This window comes from Salarias fasciatus, chromosome 8 (assembly GCF_902148845.1).
Source record: "Salarias fasciatus chromosome 8, fSalaFa1.1, whole genome shotgun sequence".
Lineage (NCBI taxonomy): Eukaryota > Metazoa > Chordata > Actinopteri > Blenniiformes > Blenniidae > Salarias > Salarias fasciatus.
In genome coordinates, this window is record NC_043752.1 from 1,133,709 (window position 1) to 1,161,407 (window position 27,699).

Sequence of the window (27,699 nt, forward strand, 5' to 3'; positions counted from 1 at the left end):
AAGAACACAAAATACAAGGCAACAGTTAAATAATGTAAAAACACAGAACTAATCAGGTGGTAACCACGGCGTGTATCTACACAGACGTGACACTGAGGAGGAGAGAAGGCCGTCATCACATGTCAGTGTGTCAGATCACCAGCACTACAGGAAACACGGAAACCTATTGACAGCAGGCCTCTTTCCACTTTTTTTTTTTTTTTTTTTTTTTTTACATCGGATTGTTTTTTTTTTTCATGAAGCCGGTCGATTCTCTCCAGTCCTATTTACACCTGCGCTCCAGAAACACCTCCGTGAAGCTTGAATTTTTTAGCTCATGACATTAGCGGTCTCTTCGTTGTGTTTGCCCTCGCCCACACCGACCAGTAACAGAGTGAGCTTATTTGTGAGAGGGCCTCTGTGTGGAGGCATGGTCCAGGCTCAGTCAGGGTGGGGGGTGAAAGCGGCGGCCGCCTCAGTGCCGGCGGGTGCGCTGGGCCCCCGTTCCCGTGGTGCTGATGTAGAGGAGCGGCTGAGGCTGCCGGAGCTGAGGCCCCCGCTTCAGGCTCGTCATGTTCGAGGTGGAGGACTCTGCATTGGAGCCTGAGGAGAATCAATCAGGGGAATAGTTGATCACAAACCACAAATCGCATCCTGATGACAAATCTGCCTTCTCCCCAAATTATATTGAATCCAAACGGTTAAACTTCCTGGTTTTGACATGTCTGAGACAAATAATGAATAGTAAAACATGTTGGTTGCGGCGTACCTGGCTGCTGGCTGCTGGGAGGCGGTCTGACCTTGGCCAGAGGAAGGACCCCTCTGTACTGCGGGCGCAGCATGGGGGCCTGCGGCTGGCCGTTGATGTGCAGGTGGGGGTCCGAGGTGCTGTCCAGGGGCCGAAACCTCGGCGCCGTGGCGGCTTTGGTTTGAGGAAGCTGCAGGCGAGACGAGGAAAACTGAGACACAGACGTGGTTCAAAGTCCTGCGAGGAAACAATCTGCATCACGGAGTTCTGAAGTATTTGGGACTGATCATCGGAAATGTTTGGCTTCATAATAATACAGAAAAAACCTTCAAGCTACAGTCGTATTAGATCATGAGAGAAGAGCATTTAATGTGAAATAACGCTGTAATCAAACACTCACAGCTTGTCCGGTGACCTCAAACGACCGGGACCGCCGCTTCTTGCGGCGGGCTTCGAAGTCCGCCTCCCGCGGCGTCTGGTTCTTGGCGGCGAGCTGCCGGTTGCGAGGGCGGGTCCAGGTGACCTGCAGGCCCGGCCCCTCCCCGGTGCTGCTGGACAGGTTGTCGTCCGAGGTGGCGTGCCGCAGCTCGGGGCTGGGCTGCCGGCCGCGCCGCACGGGCAGGCCTGCGGGGGGCGCCTCGCTCAGGGACAGGCTGCTCTTCTGCTTCTTGGGGTCCAGCGGGGAGGGAGCAGGGGGCAGCCGCAGGGCATCCACCTCCAGGGCCTTGGAGCGGCGGCGCGCCGCTTTCACCACGATGTTCTGGACGCCTTTTAAGATCTGCTGGCGCTCTGGTGGATGGTGAAAAGTTTTGAGAAGAAATGTGAAGCCAGAATTCACTTTGTTTAAAGAATAAACTACAAAAAGACAAGTTAAATTGTTTGGATGAGAATTTAAACTCAGTAAAGACTCGGGACAGCAATAGCAGTGAAGTAGAATTCATGGTACAAGTTAAGTAAAATTACAAATTAAAGAGAAAAACTCATTAAAGTGCCTGAAACTAGAACTGGGCAGAACTGGGTCAGAAGTGATCTTTACAGTTCTGAGGACCTGAGTGAAGACTGAATGCGTTCCATGAACGTACCCTTCCGTGTGAGCGGGGTGTCGGCGCCGGCCTCGCTGCTCTCGGGCGACGAGTCCAGGTGACTGCTGACGCTGTGGCTGAGGTGGCTGTAGCTCAGAGAGCTCTCAGGAAGCAGAGGCTGCAGCTGCACACACACACACACACACACACACACACACACACACACACTGATCAGCACCAGCGTCTTCAATTCTGTCTCTTTCAAGTTAAACCTCTGAATCAGACATTTAGAACACGTCGGTTCGTTTTAAGCCTCCAGGAGAGATGGAATCTGCCTGGAGACATCCGACGTGTTGAAGCTGTGATAATGAAGCCGTGTGAGTCTGACTCAAACGGGGGAGTCAAGAGAAAAGCAGCGTCTGACGAAGGCTGCATGAAATCCCAGCGTGGGGAAGAACCTCCCAGCGCTCCGGCCAGCAGTCCTCACCTCCCGGTTGCCCTTGCCGTTGATGTGGATCGGGGGCGGAGTCATCACGGCCGAGTTTTTCATCTGCCTGGCATGAGGGCTGCTCTTGAAAACCCTGTTACTGTCTCTGAAGGGAAGGAGAAAGAGAAGGTGTGTGTGTGCAGATGGAGCGCTGCCGGTTGTGAGATGAACTCTGTCGTCTTACAGTTCGGGCTCGGGCAGGATGGGAGGTAAAGTGTGCCGGCGGATCTTGGCCTGTCCTCGCCTGCTGTCGGAGCACGTGTTGCGGACGCTCTCCTGGTCCGAGTCCACGTCCTGCGCGTTGTCCCGGCCCTGGGCGGGCAGGCTGATCCGGGGTAGGGAGCCCTCCTGGAAACCAAGCGGTCATCCGTCTGGGTTAAAACGGCCCCTGAACGGGATCGAACCTCACCGCCACACCGCCGCCGCCGCCGCCGGTACCTTGATGGTGTGTCTGGTGGTGACCTTGTCCAGGGCCACGGCTCGGTCCAGCTTCCTCTCGTCCAGCTCTCTCATGTACATGTCGTACAGCTCCTGGAGGTGTGGCGGGACGAGCAGACTGTGATCTGAAGGACAGTTGAGGGACAGGATGAGCTCCTGTGGAGGAGGACAGGCTTCGGCTCCTCCGGGCTCCGGCGGCTCACCGTCGATGAACTGCCGCTGCTGCTGGATGATCTCGTCGCACAGGTGCCGGTGCTGCTCGAAGCGCTGCACCACGAAGTTCTTCTGCCGGATGACGTTGTCCTTGAGCAAGGCGTGCGACTGCATCTCGGCGTTCTCGATCTCCAGCTCGTGGACCTTGCAGAGGAGGCCCAGGACCTCGCGCTGCTCCTCCGAGCTGACGCGGCGGGGCAGCAGCTCCTCCAGGCGCCGGGCTCGATCCCGCAGCTCCAGGAACCGGCGTTCCAGCAGAGCCTGCAGGGAAACGCCGGAAGGTTTTCAGACGACGCGGTCGTTTGACGGCTGAACTCGCCGTTTCCGACAAGCCCACCTTCTGCTTGTGGATTCTTTTCTGCTCGGCCATGAGCGTGACGAGGTTTTCTCGAGCCACCGCCACCTCCTGCGTCTCCGTGCCGTCCGGCGGCGATTCGGGGGAATCCGAGTCCTTCTCGCTCTCGTCCTTGTTCACGCTTTCCTTCCTGCGTTCCGCACGCCACTTCCTCCTGCGCCGAGTCCTCTCCTGCTCCCAGCTGCACAACAACACACACATACAACGGTTACTTCAGAAGACCTAAAATCAAATCTGGCCAAACTGAGAAAACTGTACAAATTTCAAAGAAAACAGATTTTTTTTTGCAGTTTTTAAATCGGTGGAGAATCATCATCACTGCAGCGATCAGCGGGGATGAAACACTGACTCTGCGATGGTGAGGAGGTGTTTGGACGTGTCGATCTGGATCTCCATGTGGCTGTTCTCCAGCTCCATCAGGCTCTTCCGGATCTCCATCTGCTGCCTGAAGGCGTCCAGGAGCTGCTCCCTCAGCTGGTCCATCTCCACCCGGCTCTGCTGGCTGGAGTGGGCCTGGACCTCGGCTGCGAGACAGGACAGCATGAGGAGAGGGCGTAGCGCGGCGTAGCGCGGTGTAGCGCGGCGCAGCGCGGCGTAGCGCGGCGGAGGCTCCGTTTACCCTGAACGTTGCGGATGTCGGCCCGGTCCGAGTTCGTCTGGCGGCTCGCCTGATCCGCGATCTTCTTCTTGAGCCGCTGGATCTCGCAGCGCAGGTCAGAGATGATGTTGGTGTACTGAGCGATGTGGTACGACACATTTATCAGGTTCTTCTTCACCTGGGGAGGAAACGGAGTTAATGCACCTGGATTTCAGTGGAACGCCGAGGAAGCTCTTGATGCTTCGGCGGCTCACCCGTGTTCGAATGCTTTTGGCACGGTCGGCGTATGTCAGGGTGTTCCGGGACTCCTCAAACGCCACAGAGGCGGGGCTGATGTGGGCGATCATGACTGTCCGGCTGTTCCCACCCAGAGAGTCCTGTCAGCGAGAACGGGGGGGAAACTCATCAAACTACTGGATTTTAGTGCTACAGAAATAAAAACCGAACCGAATCGGGCAGGTGAAGTACCTTCAGCAGGCGCGTCAGCTTGCTGTCCCGGTAGTTGACGTACTTGTTGCCGTTCTTGTCGCTCAGAGCGTTGATGCAGTTTCCCAAAGCCAGCAGCGAGCGGTTGATGTGCGCGCCCTCCTTCAGCCGCTGACCCCTGTTCTGAGTCTGACACACGCAAAGAGCCCGGGAATCAAACCTCACAACGCTTCGTGATGTCTTAACGAATCACTCTGACGAGAAATAAAGCAGGACAGAGCTGTGCAATCACACACGGGCGTCAAGCCGAAAGCTTTGAAGAAACTTCACACGTTTCGCTGCTTTGAAGTCAAACTGAAAGAAAAGTCTGTGATCTGATTTATTAACGTTTCAGTTTGAACCCTGCTAATGATAAAGCAAATATATAATAACCTGAAGACATTTTAAGTACACTAAAATTAATAACGGCTTTAAATCTGTGTAAATTATTCTAATTAATGACACAAGATACACAAATATGATGCTTCTTTTTCTTTTCTACGTTTTTTTCTTCTCATATCTGAGTTACTCATTTATTGAGGTAAGTTTAGAAGTAACCTTGTCAGTGGTTTCTGTTTTTGACTGAATTATTTGAACGTTAGGAGGGATAAACTTTATTCTTCCCCTCATACTGATTAACACCAGCAGAGTGAACACGACACATGAAGACATTATCAGAAGTAATTATTTAAAATATAAGTGAAGCAGAGCTGTGAGAATGAGCCTAAAATCACAGAGTTTGCCAATGTTCATACCAACCTGACTTCATGTGTCTCTACATTGAAACTTACTGTTTTCTTCTTGGTGAGTTCAAATCAGGCTGATGTGCTGTGGTTAATTATTGAAGTAGACACACAGACTACATTTGTCACTGAATGCCAATAAAAAGTAAATCAGAAAAAAAAGAAATGGAGGAAATACAAAAAGAAAATAAATAATGTGCCACTCTTCAAATCACACTTTCTTAAAGCCTAAGTATGAAATGTATACATGTTGTGGCCACAATACATCCAAAACAATGTCATTAAATATGTACTGAGAGACACTTTGGGCTCTGAATCGTCCGGCCAGTAGATGGCCTTATCTGCCCTCCAGAAACACTTTAACAGTTTATTCCAGGGTAAACTCCGTCTGCTCCGTCTGTCATGAATCTCACACACACCGTGTCTGAACGGCGTGCGATGAGCTGTTTGTAAGTCTGAGAAACTGAACCGACACTTTTCAGTAGCTCGAAAACCCGATCGACCCGCATCGGCTCATCATGCGGCTCTGTTTCTATTAACTGAAGCACAGAAGCATTCGCCCCATAAAATATTGATTTTCTTTTTAAAACACATTTGAAAGCCACTAAACACACATTAGCCTCCAATCCGTGCTGTCAGGGCGACGTGGCAAAAACACACTGATTGCAACAAAGTTCTGGGCAATTCTCTGTACTACATGATTTAAATTTTCTTTATGTTCAGACTGTAGTGATTTTAAGAAAACCTTCAACGTTTAAAAGCAATGGCGGCACGATCTGAAGATGTGTGTGGCCTGGCGCCTGCGCTCACCTGCGCCGCCCGCTCGGACCCGGCCAGGTCGATCATGAAGAGGCGGGCGAAGCGGACCTCCTGCAGGACGTCGCGGCAGCGGCTCTGCTGCTTGACGGCCACCTGCAGCACGGCGTGGGAGCGGGACGAGGTCTGGTTGGCGGCCGTCGGCTCCTGGGTGCGCTGTTTGTTGCCCTTCATGAGCAACTCCATGATCTGAAGAAGAAATCGCTGCTGCAGCTTCTGGAGACTGACGGCGACTGGCGGGGTAACGGCGATCGGGTCTCACCTCTTGGGCGTTGATGGTGGACACTTCTGTGATACCCGCCACTTGAATGACTCCCTTGGAGTCCTCTCGTAGGTCGAGGAAGCCCGAGGACGGGTTCAGCAGGTCACGGATCATCTCATTATAAATCTATAACCAGAGAAGGATTTTCAGCGGTCAGAAACACAGATCAGACGGTTTTTCATTCAATCTGAATGGAGCATTTCCACGATCCCACCAGACTGCTAGCCTCTTCCAAAAACATCAAGAGCAGCATTTTCAGCGAGCTGCCATTAGAAAATCTCCTTGGGTGGCAGGACGTCACCGTGCCGCGCTCGTCTCCCGTGAACAGAAAGTTTCAGTCACTCGTCCAGGAAGACGGCGACGCCTGACGAAAACCTTAAACCACATGACTGGCCGGTGGACGACAGGCCGCCAGGAAGGCGCCAACGTGAAAGACGCTCTTCATTTGACTCTCCGACGAGTCGACGGCTGAGCTCACGGCGACAGCCGGACACGGGAGTGTTTTTCCGTCTGTACATAATAACTGCAGGGTGAAGTTTGAAAAACAAGGCTGAGTGTGGGTGGCCACGCCGGGGGCTCTGGAGGCAGAGCTGCTGCATGATGGGAGTCTGATGGGTTATTAGGAACATTTTGAAGCAATGCTGCTTTTGACATTTCGTTTTCAAAACGTTGCCATGTGAATGCAAAATTCATGCATTTCTTCAAACCGAAGGAGAGAGAGACAGCGGCTCTACAGATGTTTTCATGTAAAATAAAAGTAACAAGCCGTTTACATGAGACTTTTTATTCCTCTAAAAATCTGAATAAAGCCTAATTTTGCTCTAAAATCACCATGTAAATGCCTGAAAACTTTATTCAAAATTAAGAGTACATCCAAATAGACCGGTAGGTTTATTCTCCTTCGGAAGAGGAATTATATGCTAATTCTGCGACTTCCTTCTGGCCGTTCTGCGCATGCTCCGTCGGGATGACGCAATTTTCCAAGATGGCGGCCCACAGTCCGACTTCCGACTCGTACGAAGACGGAGTATTTAAGGGCAATTTATGAGGATTTGGACACAATGAAACGAGCGGATGGACGGGCGCTTAGGAACGTGGACATTTTCGAAGCTGTAGCGTCAAAGTTAATCGAGGAAGAAAGACGAGAAAAACGCTGTTTACTTCCGGGAGACGTCAGTACGTCACGGCCGCTCCGTCCAATCAGAACGCTTCACAGACCCTGGCGCGTGTTTTTTCTCATGCAAACATGATGCTCATTAATATAATTCTGAATTACTCAATTCAGAGTAAACCAATTCCGAATTAAAAACACCCTGCACAAATCATTTATTAGCAGTCTGTAACCAAAGTACCACGTAACTGGATTACTGGAGCCGCTGTTGTTTTTCTTTTAGAAATAAAGTCAAATTCAGTCCGAAGCTGAACTGATGCTGTGAAGTCTTTTATTTCGGGAGAAAAACAGCAGCTTGAAAGCCAGCGAGCGGATAATGACGCCTCTCAGGCTCCGTTAATGGAGCTAAAAAGGTTCCACTGAATGTCACAAAACCAGAATAAACACAAACAAAAGCGAGGGGAGGGCGCGTCGCGTGCGTGTGAGTGGCGAGCGATGGCTCCCGGTGTCTTTTTTTACCCGCCCGGGTCGCATTGTGCTCCGTGCGCGCGTGCTGCAGAGATTGCACACGTGAAAAGAAACGCGATCCGGAGAAGAAAGGGAGCAGATGTGTGCACTTCGCTCGCTGGGGCTATAAAAGCGTGTTTAAACGCTTTGTGGCGAGGCGGCGGTGGTAACAGATTGCTCCCTGGAAACAGCAAACACACATGCGCGCGCACACACGCACACACGCACGCGGACCACTGGCTTCATCACAGGTCAGAAAGCGTCCAAACGTCAGGAATCAGTCACTCACTGAACACAGTGACAGAGCTACAAACACAAAACGTAACTCTGATGTCTGATTACTGCATCTCACTCGCCTCTCTCCTCCTCTTCGGTCTTTTTCCTTGTTTTGTTCAGGCTGTCTTGACGTATTTGTGTTGTATGTGGTACGATGGAAAAAGAAAATGGGACTGAATTCAATCAGGGAAGCCTGATATATCGGCTGTCAAAGAGGAATCGAACTTTTTGAGCCATTTGGAGGAAAAAAAATGTGTAGGATAAACAAAGTTACTGGATGTGAACAATCAGTGTGTGTGTGCTTTCTTGGACGAGTGTGTCAGATAGATGAGACACAAACAGTCAGGAAAGAGCTCAACTGACAAATACATATCAGTGGATCCCTAAACTGAATTGAAATATTCATACATAAACACGAATGATACAATGAAATTATAAGAGCCTAAAATTAAAGCTACAAATGATCCATTTAAACCACATGTGTGCATCATAAGGCCCGTGGGCCATATGTGGCCTTTTAGCTCTACTTGAGCGGCCCTCAGACTGTCAATAGGGAATCCAGAATCACGTGAAAATTGACTGTTATTATTGGCTTTAATACATTTAAAATGGTCACAGTTTTACATTATTACATTACTAGTTTGTGTTACTTCACGAAATGAGTGTTTCAGTCAGAAAAAGGTTCATGAAAACATAGTTTTTATTTACTGAGCTCGAAATGTAAAAAAATGCCATCATGATTCCCAGACAAAGACTGGGAAAGAAAACTGACGTAGAGTAACAGCAGCTCCTGAAATTCATGTGGAAAGCTGCTTTTCATCAAGAGACAATTCCTAACGAACAAAACTCAAATCAGCGTTTGTCCCGGTCCTCAATAATAGAGCTAATTCTAATGTGGCTGGGTTTTCTGCTCCGAGCACGGCTGTCATATAAACATCCGAAATGCAACGCAAGTTTCCGTCGTCTAACCAGGATGTGGTTCTCACTCGGCGCCACGTGAAGCAGCAGCGTTGTTCCCTTCGCTATCGCAGGACGACGCGTCGGCTGAAAGCGCACGAGGACGGCGCGCCGCAGAGGCGCCTATAGATGGAGTATGTAATTAGTGAATTAATTCAGCACTTTGCGAAGCGTGTTGACAGAGCAGCGCAGCTGAAGCACCGAGCGTTTGCTGCTTCAGTAAATCCTGGATTGAAAACAAACTCGGCGTAACGGCCCTCACACCAGGCGACCGCAGACGGGTGACTCACTGCATTTGCATCCTTCTTCTTTTTATCTGTACTTTCACCGTTAAAAGTTGCATTTGAACGCCGCTGATAAACATATAGATTAAAGTTAATATGAAAAGACGCACAGACATGTGAGTTCGGCCCACTTCGCGCAGCATGCCAGGCAAAAGTAAAGCGACACCCGGCGTGTCCGGATACATCTGGCATCGGCTGACGAGCTCAGATGTTATCAGGCGAGCGGAGAGACGGCGGCGGCAGAGATCGGTCTGCTCAGCCGTTCAGACGTGAGCAGATCAGGGAGACTCACCTCCAGGTAGGACATGGAGACGCTGTACAGCATGTCGTCGCTCGTCTCCTCGATGGCACGGAACAAGTCGTTCAGCGTTCGCACGTAGATGCCGGGCTCCTTGTCGGTCCCCAGCATGGTGTACGTTTTCCCGCAGCCTGAGAGGAAAAACAGCAACGCTTCGGATGAACCTTACTGCTACGGCGCATAAAATCCCTCATCTTGTCTTCGTTTAAGATACAGAAAAACCTTAAAGTGTTTGATGGACAATGCAAAAAATGATCATAATCATGATGGAGTGTTTTCAAAAACTTCCACTTCTGGAGCCATTTTCAAAAATTTGCATTTTCAGCTCCACTGTCTTCTAAACCTAAACGGCTGGAAAGCTTTGGGTGTTGATTTTAGTTCAAACTTAACTTCCCTTATAGGAAACCCCACCAGCGTGTGAACACTTTATAAAACATGTTAGCCAAGTTTTTATCTTTTGTCTTTTCATCTGTAAACCTTTCATCCTGCATCATCCTGCGTATATAGCTTTCTCCTGCGGTGCAACACACTGCCTGGAACGCGAGCTCTTCATCTGCAGGCACTTTTACAGGAAAAGAACATCAAAGCCTCAGCAGATCAAATAAAACATAGTTCCACTGCTCAGCTCGAAAGCTGCATCGAAAATTCAAAATATGATCGAAAGCTGGACATGTTGTGAATAGTCGGCGCTTTCCCTGTTTGTCCTTCAACGGCGTGTCGACACTACAACACACAAACTGCTACAAGCAACGTGTTGACTTCTCTACGAGACGGGACAAAGAGCCGCGGAGGCCCGGGGCAGATGGGCGGGCAGAAGGCAGAACAATTCAGGGGCTGGGAGGCAGATGGGAAACAATCATGAATCATTTTCTAACCAGAAACTGAAACGGATCAGGAGAAGCAGTCAGACTCTTATTCTGAAAGAAGGCCTGCCTCAGCAACTTCCCATCCAGACCGGAGCGATCGAACACCCACCTGTGGGTCCGTAGGCGAAGACGGTGGCGTTGTAGCCCGATATGAGGCCTTCGATCAGGCCTCTGGTGGTGGCTCGGTACACCTCCTCCTGCACGGGAGACGCAGCATCCGCTCACTTTTCAGGGTGAAACTGTGCAGGAACGCTGGAGGGGAAACGAACCCCAACTCACCTGACTGGCCGAGAAGTCAAACGCCACGTCGAACATGAAGGTCTTCTCCCTGGAGCGGTTGGCACGCAGGATGTCGTCCGGATCCTCCATGGGGTCCATCAAGACCACCATCTGATGACGGAGACCAGGAAGACGGGGAAAGAGGGCGGAAGTGTTAGATATGAGTGACGTTCATCTCTTTATGATGTTATTTAAGATCGATATGAAAACCTGGCAACAAAAACGTGTTTTGTGCTGCAGCTCTCCAGTCAGCTGTTGTTTTCCAGAATGACTGACAGGCTGTCCTTGATAACAAACCAGCTCCTGCAGTGCGCAGACGCACTCTGCAGCATGCATTTATGCAAATAGACGTCCACTCAGACATGTGAGATCGTCCTCACAGCACATAATGACCCAACAAGCATCCCACATGTCAAAAACATGACGAGCGCCTGGAGGAAGGGTGTTTTTAATAAAATTATATGTTAGAGTTGTTTTATCCACCTATAAGGATCAAAATCTGCCCAGGAACAGCTGATCGGAGGCACTCAGACAGAACGTGACGGCCATCCTACACAAATACCAGACAAGCCACTGAAAATAAAGATCATCTTTTCGTGAAGCTGCACGTCAGCCGGGAGTGTTTTCCAGCTGACCGGCTTCTCTCAGCGGAGGGATGGAGAGTCCTCCGAGGCCGGCAGCACCGCCGCACTCGGCTCGTTTGATCGCCCCCTCCAACCACCGAGTCGCTCACTTTGAAGCCTCTCCATTGAAATTCAAGAGGGGAGATTTCACGTTTATTAAACTGACAACTGGAGACGGCGGCGAGCGGCGAGCCGGGCCTGAGCAAGGCTGCAATCAGCCTGGAGAGGAGAGCCGGGGAACCCAGAGACCAGGCGCTAATTGCTCTGTTGAATGTTGAGATTTCTTTTCAGGCACGTGGGGAAAATGAACGCCCACAGTCTGATCAGTTCTTCATCTTTCAACCGTCCCTCCTCTCCCACCTCCATGTCCTCCTGGCAGACGTTCAGAAACATCAAGCACTGCATCAACGGCGGCTCCCGTCTTTCCGATCCTTCCTCCCTCTTCCTTCGGGCCGCAGTGACGTCTGACTTCTGATCGCATTTCACAGCAGAGATACGGTGAACACGGCAGCGGAGGCTCCTCTTGGGCCCCAAGGTCAGAAGCTTTACAGCCACTTAGTATCAGGAGCAATCGAGATGGATGGAGGGAGTTGGCCAAAAAGAGGCAAAGACACAGTCCAAGTGTGTCAGATAGTGATTAAGGGACAGTTAAACCATGCACACACTAAAGTGGATCAATCAAAATCAAAATGGTAGACGGCGCTCGTACAGCTCAGCAGTTTCATTTATGCACAGAAACAACACTTCTGTTATTAGGGACAAGTTTTTCCCTTTTTCTCTGTGTTGTCATGAGAAAAAAGCCGAGATCACTCTGTGGTGGTTCAGACTTCATCCTCAATGATCAAGGTTCTTTCTTTCACCATCTTTACCTTGTTGCTGACTATTAATCACATTATCAAACACTGGAAATTTGAATGGCGATCACCATTAGGTCGGTAATTATTTCCTTGCAATATCCAGAATAAGCTCTCAGCTCATTTTGTTTAATTATTAGTACAAAAAAAAATCATTAAAAAATTCCTTACAAAGAATGAAAAAGATCCCGAAAGGAAAACCCGTACGACTGATTTATCTTGAGGATCATTTCATGGCCTTAAGCGGGGTGTCAAACATACGGTCTGTGGGTCAGAAACGGCTAGTCAGTGAGTCCAATCCGGACCGCAAGACGAAATTTACCAGCTGTGAGAAATTGTGACATTAACTGTAACGCACCACCAGGAGCACCCTGAACTGATCAGGATTACTGTAGCGATGTAAACATTTTCCACATTAAATGATTCTGATCATTATCTGAACTCGCCGACTGTACTTCTGAGTTCCAGCTACTTGTTACCGCCTCTTTCATGCCTTTGAAAATGTAAACAGTAGAATAAAAATCTGTCTGATCTGGAAGTTGTGAAGCACATGGCCACCTGAGGCAGGGCATTGTTGAATTTGTAGCTTTCTTATTCAGATTTCAGGGTTGTCACGTTCCTGCTGGCATGATTTCATGACAAAAACAGTAATTCTGCCGTCTCCATGTAAACAGACATCGTTTTCGAAACGTTGCGAAAACTTTAATGACACTGAAACACAAAAAGATGCGTTTTCACCTGAAGTGTCATGTAAACAGGGCCTTTAGTTACATTTTACCCAAAAGAAAAGTAAAGAAAATGACGAAATAGCACAATGTGATCATTTAAAATATCGACAACACACTTTACAATGTCAAAAAGGACTTCTAGAAAATGTCCTAACTGGTCTCATATTGAATGGAGACAACATTACCACACCCTTAAGAACCCCTTTTAATATTTAATGTCAAAAAACCAATAATGGAGTGAAAATTACTCCTTGTTCCACTCGAGTCAACTTGTGAAAACGGCTTCTGAATATATGCATGGCGCGGCCGTGTCAGCGGGTTCCTCCAGAAAACCGATGAGCGCGCCACAATGCTCTTACATAATTGCGAGCATAGCAGGTATCGAATAGTTGAGCGTATCCGTGCACGGCTTTGTGTCTGTGCAGGCACTTGGGAAAATCATTAAGGGCCCGGGGTGTTGATGACACCTCTGGTCCCGTCTGTCGTCTGCGTTTCTTGAGTTACAGCGGCTTCCAGCGCTCCACCCAGCAGCTGCTGCCTCCGACGCCGCTCATTTTCTTAAGTCTTTCTGATAAGACTGTAAAGTTCTGGCTCTGGTGACAGAGCGCCGCAGACCTGGGCATGTGCTCCGGGCTTCTGGTGCCAACAACGGAGCGCGGATAACCTTGCAGGGTTTTAGGCGCCCTTCGCGGCGGGCCGTCCTCTGCATTCAGTTAACGGGCCTCTGAGAAACAAAGAGTCCGAGGTGAGGCTCAGGTCACCGCTCGCCGCTGAGCGCTGACGTCCGGTACACAGAGCAGATTAGAGGACATTTGGAAACATGACAGTCTCGTGGATACCGTTAAATCTCCTCCTTCCTCACAGTCGCATGGAAACAGGTGCTCCAACACCCATGGCAACCAGGAAAGAGGCATTTCATGCCGCTGCAGGCAGCAGGTCTGTGCAGGCAGGGCGGCCGGAGGCCCGGCCGGCCGCACCGGGGGAGGCACAAAGCGTCCGAGTGTCTGAGAGGACCGAGGTGTCGGTGGTTAGTCTATCCAAACACTGGCAGCCCTCTAGAGCTCTGTGTAAGACTTTTTAATTGCCCTCCTTACAAGTTTCAGACTGATCCTCAGACCATAAGTTGTTGGTGCATTAGGCCGGGGGTGTTTCAGCTGAGGTGCCACATGAAGCCCAGAGTCATCCTGAGTGAGCTGCATGGATGAAATACTGCCGTAACAACCTCTGAATGTAAATCCTCTGTAGCTGTTGGATTCTGCATGTTATGACAAACTCACTCCGTCAGCAAGGCTTTGAGATTAATGCCAATTAGCAGGCTTTCACGGCAGCATCGCTGAAGTCTCAGTGTTACGTTATGTCTGCTACTCTCCACAAATATGTCAAAAAATTATCTCATTTCTTTCTTCCTTTTAAATTTTTACCATTCGTGGTTTGGCGGGCCAGATTGGAGCCTCTTACGGGCCAATTTTGGCCCACGGGCCTCATGTCTGACACCCCATGCTTTCAGTGAGTAGGTACATTACTGCTAATGCGTCTGCCTGATGCCTGTGCAATATGTCAAAAGCAGAATTAGCTGATGAAGCAGATAGCTCAGTCCGTCCACGACGTGTCTTTTTGCGTCACATGAATCTGGGCTGTAATCTGTGGAAAGCTGCACTTCAACTTGGAACTCAGCCACCAAACGGTTACAAGCAATTTTAAAGTCAATTTCCTGTTTTCTATAACGTCTGATCGCCGGGGTGATCACTGAGTAGCAAAAAAGCAGAAGAGGAAGTCATAAAGAAACGGCGAGAGGCGAGTTCACAGCGTGATTTAACGCTTCCTTCTGTTTGACCCTCTGAGTCTCATCTGCCTTCATTATCATCATGTGGAAATGATCCAATCCAGTGAAATCAGCGAGGAAATCAGCGAGGAAACCATCGGTGGCGGCGAGGGAAGCTTTCAATGGATAAAAACCATAACTGAAGAGAAGTCGTGACTCAGCCGGGCTGTGACGTCCAGCCCATGGATTTTGTGCAGAGAGCTGTTGAAGTGACTTTAAGCACTGAGCGGAGTGTTCGCGATGCCCCCATCTCACCCCCAGATGTCTAAAAGCCCCCACTGCTCCGTCTTCAGGGATCAATAACCCTTTTTTTCCCTGTCGTTTCATAGACGCTGCTGATGGAGACATCAGTTCTGATCCGAGTGGGCCGGAAGCCGGACGGATCGGAGTGAAGAGGAAAGCAATTTCCTGGTCGACGGCCTGCGCGGACCCGGTGTCATTTTTAGCAGTTTTAATCTCACCGTCTCCCGACACAATGGGCGTCAGGGGCCACCGCCACTTTTCATCCCGACTCAATTTAACCCGACCCCGCAAGCTGTCACAACGAAAACCGCCTCAGCATGAATTTACACGCTGTGGCTTTGAAAAAAAAAAAAGACAGAAGAAGAGAAGAAGCTCCTAAAATATTCATATCCCCACAAGGATCAGCCAAAGTCGACCAACAGCTTGCTTATGCAGCGACATGAAACCAATTAGCGTGATGGAGTTGTTTAAACACCATAAAGAGCAGCGGGGTGTGATGGAGCCCTGCCGTCCGCTGATGGCTTTCCTCGCCAACAGGACCCGCTCCTCCCATCAGCGAGGCGGCGGGGCCCGCTCGGTCGGCCGTCCCGCTGATTACAGCCCTCCTGACTCCCGCCGCAGATCCATAACTCAAAGCCCGGGGGCAGGGAGGTCGGCTCTCCTCCGACTCGCTCCGCTGCCATGTGGCGAGGGGGAAACGCCGCCAAGGCAGCAGTTGTGCAGAAATCAAGCACGTTTCTGGGCCCTGCTTTGTTACGGCCTGGGGTGAGGAATAAAATGAGAAAAGAGGAATATCAAATCTCGATCGAATAAGACCCGACAGTGCAGCGGCTGCCGCGCATTCCGTCTTTCCTCATGGCACTGATGAACAGGCTCAGGTGCCAGCAGGCAGAGTTACTGAGAAACCAAATACTTAATTGTGTGAAACATTTTGGCACAATTAAAAATCAATGCACCAACTACTAAAAGAAAGTGTTGTAGAAGTGAGAAGGAGCATCTTGGTTAAGACACCTAGGAGCAAGAAAACATGGTCTTTAGCCCCGTTTACACGACTTTTTCCAAGTTAAAAATGAAAACACAACTTCTTGATAATGGCTCCGAAGACTGACAAAAGTCTGGCTCCGTCTCCGTGGAAACGGTGGAAAACGCTGCTGCTGCTGCGACAGGCACACCACGGCCGAGGTAAACTCTTCTGCACATGCTCAGTAGGTGGACGAGGCGATGGGCTCATCTCTGAGGGAGCTGTGGAACTAATTCAAAGTTTCAGCAATAAAAATGACAAAGCAGCGGGGCCTCGCTCTCTGCCAGCGCAGCTTTCCTCCTAACAATTTGTTAACGGAGCCATTACTCAGCTGACCTCTTGACCCTCCTCAGCTCCACGGCCGCAGGTTGGGTTGAAAGCAGAGAAACAGGCGTTCAGGTGGAAATCAAGCTTATACAGCCTGAGGAGTGTGTGATGGCAGCACAGAGCCGTCTGAACACACACTTCACTTTATTCCAATCCTTCCTGCAGGTCGTCCATCGACGCCGACCTCAGAGTTGTTCAAACAAAGCCGTCTGTGTGCCGAGTCAAGAACACAGCGAAGAACAAAGGCTCGAGATCAGGAAAAGAAAGCGGGCGGGTCAGAGCGGTGACCTTTCAAACAGCTCTTTCAGAAACGCCGCCAACGCTTTGGAAAGTCCAGCAGCCACAATTGCAGCTGGGTTATCTGATCGAAACCCTCAACGATGCCCTCTGCGCCCCGACAATGCCGCCGTGGATCCCGTTTCAGGGGCTCGCCACGATCGGAGGAGCGCGCTGGATCACGTCGCACCTGATCCGGCCGGCCCGATAGCGCTCGGCGTTACGTAAGACGTCTGGCCGCGACAAGCAGACGTGGATCCGGCGCAGTCGCAGTAATTCTGACTCAGACTCGGCGGCGTGCGGACAAAAGGACCCGGGGCCTCTTACACAACACAAAAACACAGGGTGAAAGGTCACGAAATGATGACTGGCACTCCTCTTTTCATCACGCTGTACCTCGAGTCCCCGTTTTTCTCCCCTTCCCATTACTCTTTGTCACATCAGTTTGAAGAGCGCGAAGCGCAGATGAATGGCTGAATGGCACCGATGATTACAAAAGACGAGAGGAGCGATCGGGCGATTTGTCATCCACAGAGGCAATTTTCTGGACCTGAAGATTCTCACTGAGAGTGAAAATGTGGGGGAGGTCGGAGCATCCCGATGTGGCCGTTAATTAAAGACACATCATATTCAGGTCCTACATTTCAGTTGTTCTCATTAAAAAAGGGACAGTTATTCAATCTGTATCCTAAAATTAACCATTTTTTTCAGAGATTTAAGAAGTGTCTTTGTGAGAAGAGTTCTCTAACAAAAGATGGTGCTGAAAGCCTCCTTTGCCTGGCAGAGGTAATTAGGCTGATTACTTAAAAAGCTCTCAGCTAATCACAAGCAACAAACATCACAAAGTACACCGACTGGCAGGAAAGCTCGCTCGCCCGCTGGATATCAGACATCGGCGGATATTAAAGGTCAGGGCACGTGCAAAAACACACAAACTGGGGCAATCGCCAATTAGCCGGGCAGCACAGCACGGATATGCACACAAACACGCCAGGCAGAATGGAGCTACCGCCTCCGGGTCGCCGTGGGTCAGCGTCCAGCCACAGGCTGACCGCCGCGCTGCCAAAAGGACAACCTAATCTCTGGATTACTATCAAGTCAAGTGGAAACTTGAAGAGCAGCCTGCTTTTATCCAGGACCGATCCTGTCCTCGTTCACGGCATGACGTTATCCGTGGCGAGCGAAGAGACGGAAGCTCTACGAGCAGAAGTTGGGGGATTTGACTTGAGAAGTAACTGAAAGCAACATGTGGGACTTGATCCCTGCTTGATTTCACAATCTAACAGATTAGACAAATGTTTTTTCTCCATTTGTACCTCATTTGCTGCTTTTTAACAGCATGAATATGCATGAGCAGCCACGGCAGAGGAACATTTGCACCTCATTAAACCCGAGAACAGGCTGACCGGTGCAGACTGTAGCACTTCTGGAAATGCATCACTTCATTTTTTTCCACTCTATCACCATGATTTATTCAAACGAATAATATAATGGAAATGATTTATTCAGATTATATGACCAATGACTAAATATTTAACAGCAGGAAAGAAGCCCTGAATGTTTATTAAGACCCTTCGAGTGTCCTTTCAGGCAGAACAAGATCCATGTACTTCAGGGTCAAGTTGACTTCTCACCCGTCTCACATGTGAAGACAGAGACAATCAGACACTGCTGCGTTCAGCCTCTGGAGTCACTTCTGCTCCCATTAGCTGTGGCAGAGTGTGAGATAGCATCCAGTAAAGAGTCACTGTAAGCCGTGTAAGGACAGGTGGATTTTGTGAAACCGCATCGTTTTCGTGTCGTCGTTTCAGAAAAGTTCTGCCTTGGGAGTCGTTTTCAAAAAGGTTTCAGTGGCTCCGAACACTGATGTCTTGTAAGAGGAAACCCAAAACGAAACAAGTTTTCTTCTTTCCCTTGAAAATGTGTAAACGGGGCCTCAGTGGGACTGTAGGAGTGAATAAAGAGCTTTGCTGCTCCCTCTCTTCAGTCGATGCCACAGTCCCTCCTCCAATCTATCATGAAGACGACCTTATAAAACAGGCTTCTTACAAAAATTGATTTAAAATGAATAATAGAATAGATATTCCCACATCAAGGAGGATAAATGAAGGCAGGAGGATTGTTTCCATTTGGCTTTACGAGAATCGGCTTTGAACTGTCCTGAAGGGGCTTCCACTGTTCCCTCATCGATTCATTATATCTGACATGATGATATTACATGATGGAAAATCTTAAAAATAAACCTGTGACAAAACACTCACAGGTTCACACTCGGTGGAGTGTTTCTCTCTCTGCAACAGAACGAAGAGCACCATGTTCCCCCACTTCCTCTGCAGCCGCCGGATGCTGCTTTACACAACCGGGCAGTAAAGACGACAGGCAGAGGCAGAGGCCGGCCTGTGGTGGCAAAACAACCCTTCACTTTTAATCTATTATATTAGATGGTAACCTGATTCTAACAAAAAGCAGCTGCACTAAAAACAACATGCAATGCACCGACTGAAGGAGGAAAAACAGAGCAGATGAGCCAGAGCTACCGACTGCAGAGTGTTGACTCGGATAAAAACCTCCTCCCCGCTCGGGGTTTTCAGGGTCCAGTGGGATTTGGTCTCGGCGGGGGCTTTCAGAGCAAAGCTCTCGTCACAACAACAAGCCGTTTCTCTCTGGGGCTCATCATGAGTTCAGTGAGTTATCTTTCCTCTGAACCCAAGCACCTTGTGACTGAAACGTTCAAAACTGGTTCTAAACACGCCTCTGATTTCAGCTCCTCGGATCAGACGCAACGCGGCGATCCAAATGACATTCCCATTTTCAGTTACTCTCATTTGTGCTGCAGATCCTTTCTAGGAGGAATGTTTATGCTCTTCCTTTGTCGGGCTGCGTTTTGTCAGATATACTCTTCTTTCTCCCCACAATGCAGAGACATGCTCGCAACAGGAAATTTCTCCAAACCATATTTAATTTGGATTTTCAACACATTTGGGTTGACCATATTTTCTGTCTGGATGTTTGTCTGCTTCGTTTCGTTTCACAGGGTTTGCACCAGCGCCCAATGCCGGCGGACACCTCTGGGTTCTCTGAGAAGAGCGAAAGAAGGTGCAGGAAAGCTGGGAAAACAAGGGCCTCAACACCTTCAGTGTTGAGTGGATGAATGGATGAATGGGTAGATGCATCATAAAGCCATGGTGATTCATCCAGTCTGAACACTGAAGGCGGTGCCACCATACCCCCACAGGGGGTTCATCCAGGGCATGGAGTGTTTACCAGAGCACTATAAATGACACCAAGCGCCCTCCAGCATGGACGGCCCTCCAGGGGCTGCTCGAGCAGAGCCGTGACGCCCTCCGGATGCTGAGAGGAATCATCAGACCCATCCGCCAAGTAGGGTTCAAGGGGATCAGCGGACCTCTTCCAATGTCAAGGACCAATCCTGAGTGAACCAAATCACAGGGGAAGACGACGAAGAGCCGTTTAATAAGACTGATTATAGCAGGCAGTGCTTTACAAACACGAAGGGCCCGTCTGCTCACACATGTCGCGAAGGGCTATTTAACCATTTGGCAATTACTTTGATGCATCCTGGATTTTTGTCCTCACAGGAGAGAATTGGCAGAATGACAAAGCCTTTTCAGCACTGCGCCGCTCGGCGGGTGCGACGGGACGACTGAGCTTCAAAGACATTTTTTAGAAACAGCCCGAGAGACACCAAGCTAGAGGAGGAGAAGGAAGGAAAGCGAGGATTATCCTCTTCCCAAAGGCAGGCAGTCAGTTTGAGCTGACATACTAACCTAGCTTTGCAAAAAAGAAAAAAAAAAAGTAGGACTACCTTGTGTGCACGACTTAAAATAAACCGTCGGCGTTTCCTGTTCTGCTGCAGATCCCTGTGCTGCCTTCGTCCCTGACTCCCGTCTGTGTGTGTGAAAGTTAAAGGACATATCTGTTTGTGTTTCCTCTCCCTCTCTCGCTCGGCATTGAAGCTATTCAAACACTCGTAAAAGCAGATTCCGTCTGCCCTTTCTCCACTTCACTCCACATTTTTAACCGGCCTATTATCACAATGGGCTTTTTAGGAGAGAACACTGTCATCTGCAAAAAGAGGCATTAAGGCGGCACAGAAGTGGGAATATTCGTTTAATTTGCCATTTTCGACCAAGATTTAATGTGACATTACACAACAGCTTAAAACTGACCATTTGTCGAGTAAGCAGCTCCTCTAATTGCCAGCGGTTTGTCTGGCTGTGGAAGCGTCCATGTCGAATCAGATAAAGCGCAGCACAGGTGAGGGCAATTTGAATCTCCTTTCACTGCCGGGCCGGAGCGGAGGGAGCCGGAAACTCTACACTGAGCCCCGGAGGCGAGGCGCTTTGTGCTCCACAAAGGCAGAAAATTTGCCAATTCATGGCGTCCTGTAATCAAGTCGGATCCACATGAATGCTGCTGATTGTTTTTGAAGGAAAGACACCTGAAGGCGACACGGTGCATTTTTGTTCCCTGACATTTTCTGTCTTTTCTGGGCTCACCGTGCAGGACGAAAGTCTTAAATCCTCTTATTATAGAGAAATACAACGCGGTGAAATACCCCCATGTGTGAAACATCCATTACTATTCCTGCGACTTCTCCCCCTGTTGATTCCTTCATGCCTGCATGCTTCTGACTGCACGACTGAGGAGGACTAAAAAAAAAAAAAAAACAAAAACAAACAATGGCCCTGACCTTGTCTAGGTGTCTCCATGGAGACGAGACCTCGCCATAAAGCACTCCCCACTGTGAGGCGCTGACAGGTCCAACCAGTCGCAGGATCCCAGACACGTCGCACAGGAAGTAAACAACCACATTATTTACATCCTCGCGTATGAAAACATCTATTGAGGGCAGCATTCGTGACAAATGTGAAACAATAAATCTGCACATTTATGTGAAGATTTCTGCAGAGAACCTTCAACATGTTTGAAGGCCATTCTAGAGAGTTTACCTGTTTTTCTTTATTTTATTTATCTTCCTTTTTCACCCTGGAGAATTGGGTTATGTGAGGCTCTGAGCACAACCGTCTGCCGCGAAAGTCAGCGCCCAGATAAAACTGTCTGCTCTCGCGTTCATGAGATTGAGCGACCATCTTTATCTCTCGGGAGCTAAACATAGCTTTGGTTAACCTCTTAAGAGGTGCTTTGCTTTCACCTCTCCGAGTGTTTTATACTCCAGTGGCTGCCGGGGAAGCGCCTTTTGTTTACTGAGCACGAGAGAAACGTTTTCCCAGGCAGAAATCTGACAAACGCCAAACAAGTATAGAAATGGAATTTAAATTGTTTTTATGATTGGATTTCACTTTTTTCTAAATAACTATTATTATATAAAAATTGTAAATTTCAGTTGCAACAAAGAATCAGAGTTGTGTTCATGTTCATGCTTGTTGATCATTTTAAGAATAATTCAACTGTCTTCAGAAATATGTGACATTTTAAGAACAAAACACACTTCTGAGTTTACAATGAGCAGCAGTGAAATAAAAGAAGACAAAATAAAAGAGAATAAACTGATTTAAAGTATAAGTGTTGGCCAGCATACGGCAGCAGCTGCAGTTCATGGTGGTTAAAGAGACTCGGAGTCTGGATAATAATGACAGTAAAGTTCAGTAATCCTCATTCATTCCGCCCCCCCGGTCGACTCCCGTGTCCCGGCAGCAGAAGGTGTCCAAGGCGACACTGGTTAGGCTGGTTCCTTTATATCCTGAGCGATCAAGCCTTTCAACCTGGATCCCGAGATCCAACAACACGACAGTCTCAGCCCCCGTTTCAAGTAAAAACACATCGTATTGCTTTTCTGTTTCAGAAAAGTTTCGTGTTTACACAGCGACCGTTTGAAACTGACGCCATGAAACCAACGAAAACGAGAGTTTTCCGCTTTCCCGCTGTGAAAATGTGAGCTTAAATCTACTGTTTCAGCATCGACTGCATCTGCCACGAATCGAGATGTTGGGTTAAAACAGCATCTCCACCGTGGAGGGACTGAAAACCTGAGCCGTTTGTTATGTCATTCAGGAGTCCTCCTCGCTGCGCCTCCGACCTGCAGGACAAGAAAAGCCCATTGAGGGGAACAGGTGGTCTGCAGCGATCCTCAGAGGCCTTCAGCGGGGGGAGAGTCAGCCCGGGAGAGACAGGGAGAGAGAGAGAGAGAGAGCAGGTGGCACAAGGCTTAACCTGAGCTAAAACTCGTCCAATAAGCTCAACTCCACGGGCTAAGCCAGCTTCCAGTTGTCTGCTTTCTGCCAGGACAGGCAGATCTGAGGACTCCCACCCGGCCGGCCGAGTCGGCCGCCAGCGGCCGGATAATCTGTCTGAGCAGCGCCCCAGAGCCATATGGTCTCACAACACAACAGCAGCAACAACAACAACAACAACAACAACAACAGCAACAACAACAACAACAACAACAACAGCAACAACAAAACAGACATGTGTAAACAGGGCTGTGAGCCTTTCCATACACTCTGAGAGGTAAACGCCGTCAGCCCATCTCCACTGGGATGACCCGGCGCTCTACATCCCCTCCATTCATGCCAGGTAAGCCGCAATCCCACTGTCTCAATAACAAGTGTGTATCGTAAGCCGCATTAATCCTTTGCTGCGAACGTGCCCGATTGAACCTAATATGACCCGGTGGCATAACGGGCGGGATGCGGCCGGGGAGGAGGCGCCGGGGCGCTCGCCGGGGCTGCGTCAGCCTCCCGTCTCCCTTCCCGGCGTTCCGCTCCAATCCCACGAGTCCCCGGACGTTTTTTTTAATGACCAACAGGACTGCTGATGTTGTCCTTCAGACCGGCTGTAATTAAATTACTTCTGAAGCAGACAGACAAACAAGTCGGGCCTCTGGATTAGCTCGTCCCGTCCTCTGGTCAAATCCTCCCACAGCCTCTCAAAACACTCATTATCACACCCCTGTCATCAATATGATGTAAACAGGATAATCCACATCACCGTGTCAGGCGCAGCGGCCCGTACGCCCCCCGCCCCCCGGGCCCCGCCGCCCCGGCGCCGCCTCAGCAGGTTTCCCTCATCATCATTAACGCCGGCTTCATCATCTCCGCACATCCCGCTAAACGCCGTCGCCAGGGAGCCCGGGCGGCCGAACCCGGCTCTCTGCGTCTCGCTCGCCGCGGCCAGGTGGGAGTTCGCACGGTAACGAGCTCGTTAGGCAGAGGGGAAAAAAGAAAGACAACAGGCTCAGAGGGGAAAACCTTCTGCCACATTTCAGGCAGGAACCAGCAGATCGACGCCCGAGGTCGACGTTACGGATCAAACAGTCCTGCCAGCTGAGACTGAAGCGCCGCTCGAAGCTGCTCACGGAGAAAATGGAAAGAAAAGAGAATCGAGATCGCAAATGAGCCTGAGAAATCACGTTCGTTTGGTTAATTAGTTAAAATACATATACATATGTAGAAAATTCTAAATAATCCTATATATGTATGCAGAACTTCCTATTAGATACTGTAGATGAAGCTCTGCTCGACTCCACCAGTTTAAAGCTGTCATTATGATGAGTCATCACATTATTCAACAATATATCAGAACACATTTTACTGATATTAAAATTACAGCAAAAATATGTATTTACTCATCTTAAATCTAGAGATTGACTGATCTTTTTTGGGATTTTACGGCTGTAGAATTGTCAAACATATATTTAATGAGTATTTCTGCTCCATTTTCAAAAAAATATATACTGTATATTTGGTCTTATATTGGGCAATTTTTAGGACTAATATATGCAAACAAAGCTGTATTTGTCTTTTTTTCTGACAGTTTTGATATCTACAGTTGTCACCAGTGATGCAGGAGTTACAGCTATGAGACAAGCTGCATCCTGTCAGCAGCGGCAGGACCGGGATAATCAATTATTTAATGATTAATCTGCTAATGATTGTTGGGTTTATAAGATAAACAAAGGGAAGAAAACATCAGCAGTTCTCAGATTAGACTGCATCAAAACTATCCAAGTGTCAAAGAGTGAGCAAGTCCACAAATCTCCAACCAAACAATCGATGCTTGAGCTTCACTTTGAGGAACGCAGATGATCAGAAGACTCAATCATTCAAAACTCAGGCCGGCAGGACGAACGCAGAGAGACTCCCGCTCAGAGTCACTCATGCATGTTCTTCGACGATGAGTGGATAAAAAGTCAAAATAATTACTACTTGCAGCATCATTTAAGTCAGACGGGCTCGCTGAAAGGATGAACTATAATTAGGGTGAATGTTTTACACTGATAAGTGAGAAATCAGCACAGAGGGTGTGTGTTGGAGCGGTCCGACTCCTCCAGCGTTCGGTTACAGATGGAAACGGGACATCTGAGCTTTACAAATGAGTTGGGTTCTATAAAGAGCTGCCGGTTCACCGAGGTCCTGCAGATACCTTATCTGAGCCGCCAGCTGACAGGAGAGACGGAGGCAGCGGCCCCCTCCCACCCGAGGGCGGGCCGTGACCCCCGCGACCCCGCCGGGCTCTCACCTGATCGTCCAGCCGGTGGGCCACGGTGGTGGCCCCCTCCTCCTGCTCGGCATCGCTGATGGGCCGGATCCTTAAGGCAACCTGCGGAACACACACACACACACACACACACACACACACACACACTTTAAAGTCTGAATTTAAGGGTCTTCTATGCCGTCTGAAATAAAACATGTTGGAATCGACACTCCTGATCTGAGACGTTCTGCCAAAACCAGGTTTGTCTCCTGAAAGCTCTGGAGGTCTGTTAGTTCAGCTCCACTTCCTCTCCCGGTGCTTTTCACGGGCCGATTTGAGTCACGTTTAATTGCAGACGCGTTAAAAAACAAGCGATGACATTTCCCTCAATCCGACGACGACGATCTGATGAGGATGGAAGAGGCGCCCGCTGTTTCAGAGGGTGAACTAAAAACACTGGAAGGCACTCGACGATTAGAAAAGCACTCAGCCGGGGAACACTGTGTAACGGCACAAGTTTTAGTGTCAAACATAAGGCCCGTGGACCAAAACTGGGTCACTAGGGGTGCAAACTGCGCCCATAAGCACCTCTGACCTCCAGAATGACAGCTGGAGCTCATTTCTCTCCATCCTGGGAGTTTGTATATGTGGATCCGCTTCAGTTTCACCGCAGCATCAAATAATAAGGCGGCGTCTCTGTCAGCGGCCGCTGGAAGGTGTATTACATGCTGGACAAGAGAGGCCGGGCAACCGAAACAGCCGCCTCAATAATTCAGGCACGAGGCGCAGAACACAGTGCAGGCCGAGCGAGGGAAAAATGAACATATAGCAGCAACAACGGCTTCCGTTCGGAACGGCAGAAAACCAACGAATGAGCGGAGCAGACGGGGGAAGAGGGCGGAGGCGACCTGCTTCAGACGGCTTCCGCCGGGGGGTTCCAAGGGTTTTAGTACACATGTTGAAAAGTTATGAAGCTTCAGTGAACCAGGCTGCATTAAAGGACAGTAGAGGTAAAGAGGTGATAAAAATGATACTGTGGTCAAAAAGTATTAATAAAAAAACCTACCCAGCTATTTCTAACCTCCTTCAGTTTCATTATAAATATCTCACATGTCTCAAATTACCTGCATGAAATATCCAAACACTTTTCTCACATGCACAACAAATTATATTAAAATGAAATATAATTGGAAAAAAATAATTATTTGGTAAATGAAGTACAAATGAAATGGATGGAGGTTTTAATAATAGTGACAAAGATGATGTGTTTACATGAGTTTGAGAGGAATTAGCTGCTTAATAAACAACTTAAGGGGCCCAAAAATAGTACTTAATGAGGTATTAGTCCTGACTGCTCAGATCTGCTCGTGTCAAAGATTCAAAGTAAATACTATAAACTCTACATACAGATAATTTATGTAGCAACTTGAAGAATACAGTCAACGCATTAGAAGTATCACAATTACTCTTCTTGTCAATCGAATTTCTGACAATTTAAAAAAAAACTTTTTATGCTTCATACTAAAAGGTGATTTGAATATTTGGAATATAAGTTTGAATTTTCATTTCTTCAATTTAACAGGATTTCTAAAAATAAATAAAAAACAAATCAATTAAATGTGCATCCCATAACATTACTCAGTTACAGTAACAAAGTAACTATTTGGTTTAGATGAAGGTTACTGACTACAAATATTTCAAACTGTAATCAAGCACAAGTGAAATTAAATAAACTCATCATTGCACAGATATCAAAACCTTCTCAGTTACAGTGATATTTCTGAATACAGAAATGTTTGAGCATTACTGAGCCAGTGCGCAGCTTGTTTAAATCACATTCTCCAAATGACTGTTATTTTGGGATAGTGTGAATATGTAGAACATGTGACTTCTGCTCCATCTTCAGTACTTCATATGAGAACTCAGATTCCTACATGTGTTTACCTGAAACCCTGGAAGTTGTTGATCACGAACAACAGTAAATTCTGCAACTTCCACCACATAATGGACTCAGAGAGTGCATTTTTAAATCAGAAACAGCAACGAATTCAACAAAAATAAAACCAAAACTACCCATTTAATGAGAGAAAAGTGACTATTTCGACTGTTTTGTTCGGTGAAAAAGAGAAGGCTGTTAACCCTCAAAAGAAGCTTGTGTGTCCACTGTGTGAGTAAAATAACAGAGTTTGAGTAGAGTTGAAAGGAAGAGCAGCGACGCCTCAGTCCTCCGGTGTGTTTCTGGAGATCTGAGGCTGAAGAGTGAGGCGAGCGGTGCGGACTCACGGTCAACTGGTGGTCCTTGGACTCCCCGGTGTCCTTCATGATCACTGCAGGTCCGGATGAAGGCTGATCGGCATCAACAGCCGCCGGTGGCGCGCTGGACCATGGCGCGCGCTCCCCTGCGCTCCAAAAAAACAAGGAAAGCGCACGGAGTGAGCGCCGCTTGCTGCTTCCCTGCCCGTCCGAACAGCCCGTCTCTGTCCAGGCTCTCCTCCCCGGCCAGCCCGGCTCCTCTCACGGCTCTGAGTGGCCGCGGCGACGCGCAGCAGCTCCTCCGGCTTCACGCGCAGCCGCAGCGGCTCCGAGGCGCCACATGAACTCGTGCGATCAGAGGACAGAAAGGCGGACAGACAGACAGACA

The 27,699-nt window shown here is 48.8% G+C and overlaps 1 protein-coding gene across 1 annotated transcript; it reads right to left on the reverse strand.

Moving 5' to 3' along the window:
* Positions 1-188: 188 nt before the first annotated feature.
* Positions 189-27,397, reverse strand: kif19 (kinesin family member 19). Its single transcript, XM_030098836.1, has 20 exons — positions 27,342-27,397; positions 25,101-25,181; positions 10,705-10,815; positions 10,535-10,622; positions 9,554-9,690; positions 6,127-6,252; positions 5,859-6,053; positions 4,309-4,455; positions 4,095-4,217; positions 3,862-4,018; positions 3,592-3,766; positions 3,225-3,423; positions 2,878-3,148; positions 2,675-2,799; positions 2,421-2,584; positions 2,237-2,342; positions 1,810-1,933; positions 1,128-1,516; positions 749-917; positions 189-582 (listed from the first exon to the last, which is right to left on the reverse strand). Exons 1-20 carry the CDS (start codon positions 27,378-27,380, stop codon positions 455-457), a joined length of 3,054 nt encoding a protein of 1,017 aa, XP_029954696.1. The 5' UTR covers positions 27,381-27,397; the 3' UTR covers positions 189-454.
* Positions 27,398-27,699: the final 302 nt, after the last annotated feature.

Bases quoted from the DNA above. Each gene is read 5' to 3' on its own strand.
- kif19 (XM_030098836.1), bottom strand. From the start codon at position 27,380: ATGAAGGACACCGGGGAGTCCAAGGACCACCAGTTGACC. The intron at 3,767-3,861 runs GTAAACGGAGCC...CCTGTCTCGCAG, and splicing joins CGACATCCGCAACGTTCAGG to CCGAGGTCCAGGCCCACTCC. The intron at 2,343-2,420 runs GTAAGACGACAG...CCTTCCCTTCAG, and splicing joins ATCCTGCCCGAGCCCGAACT to AGACAGTAACAGGGTTTTCA.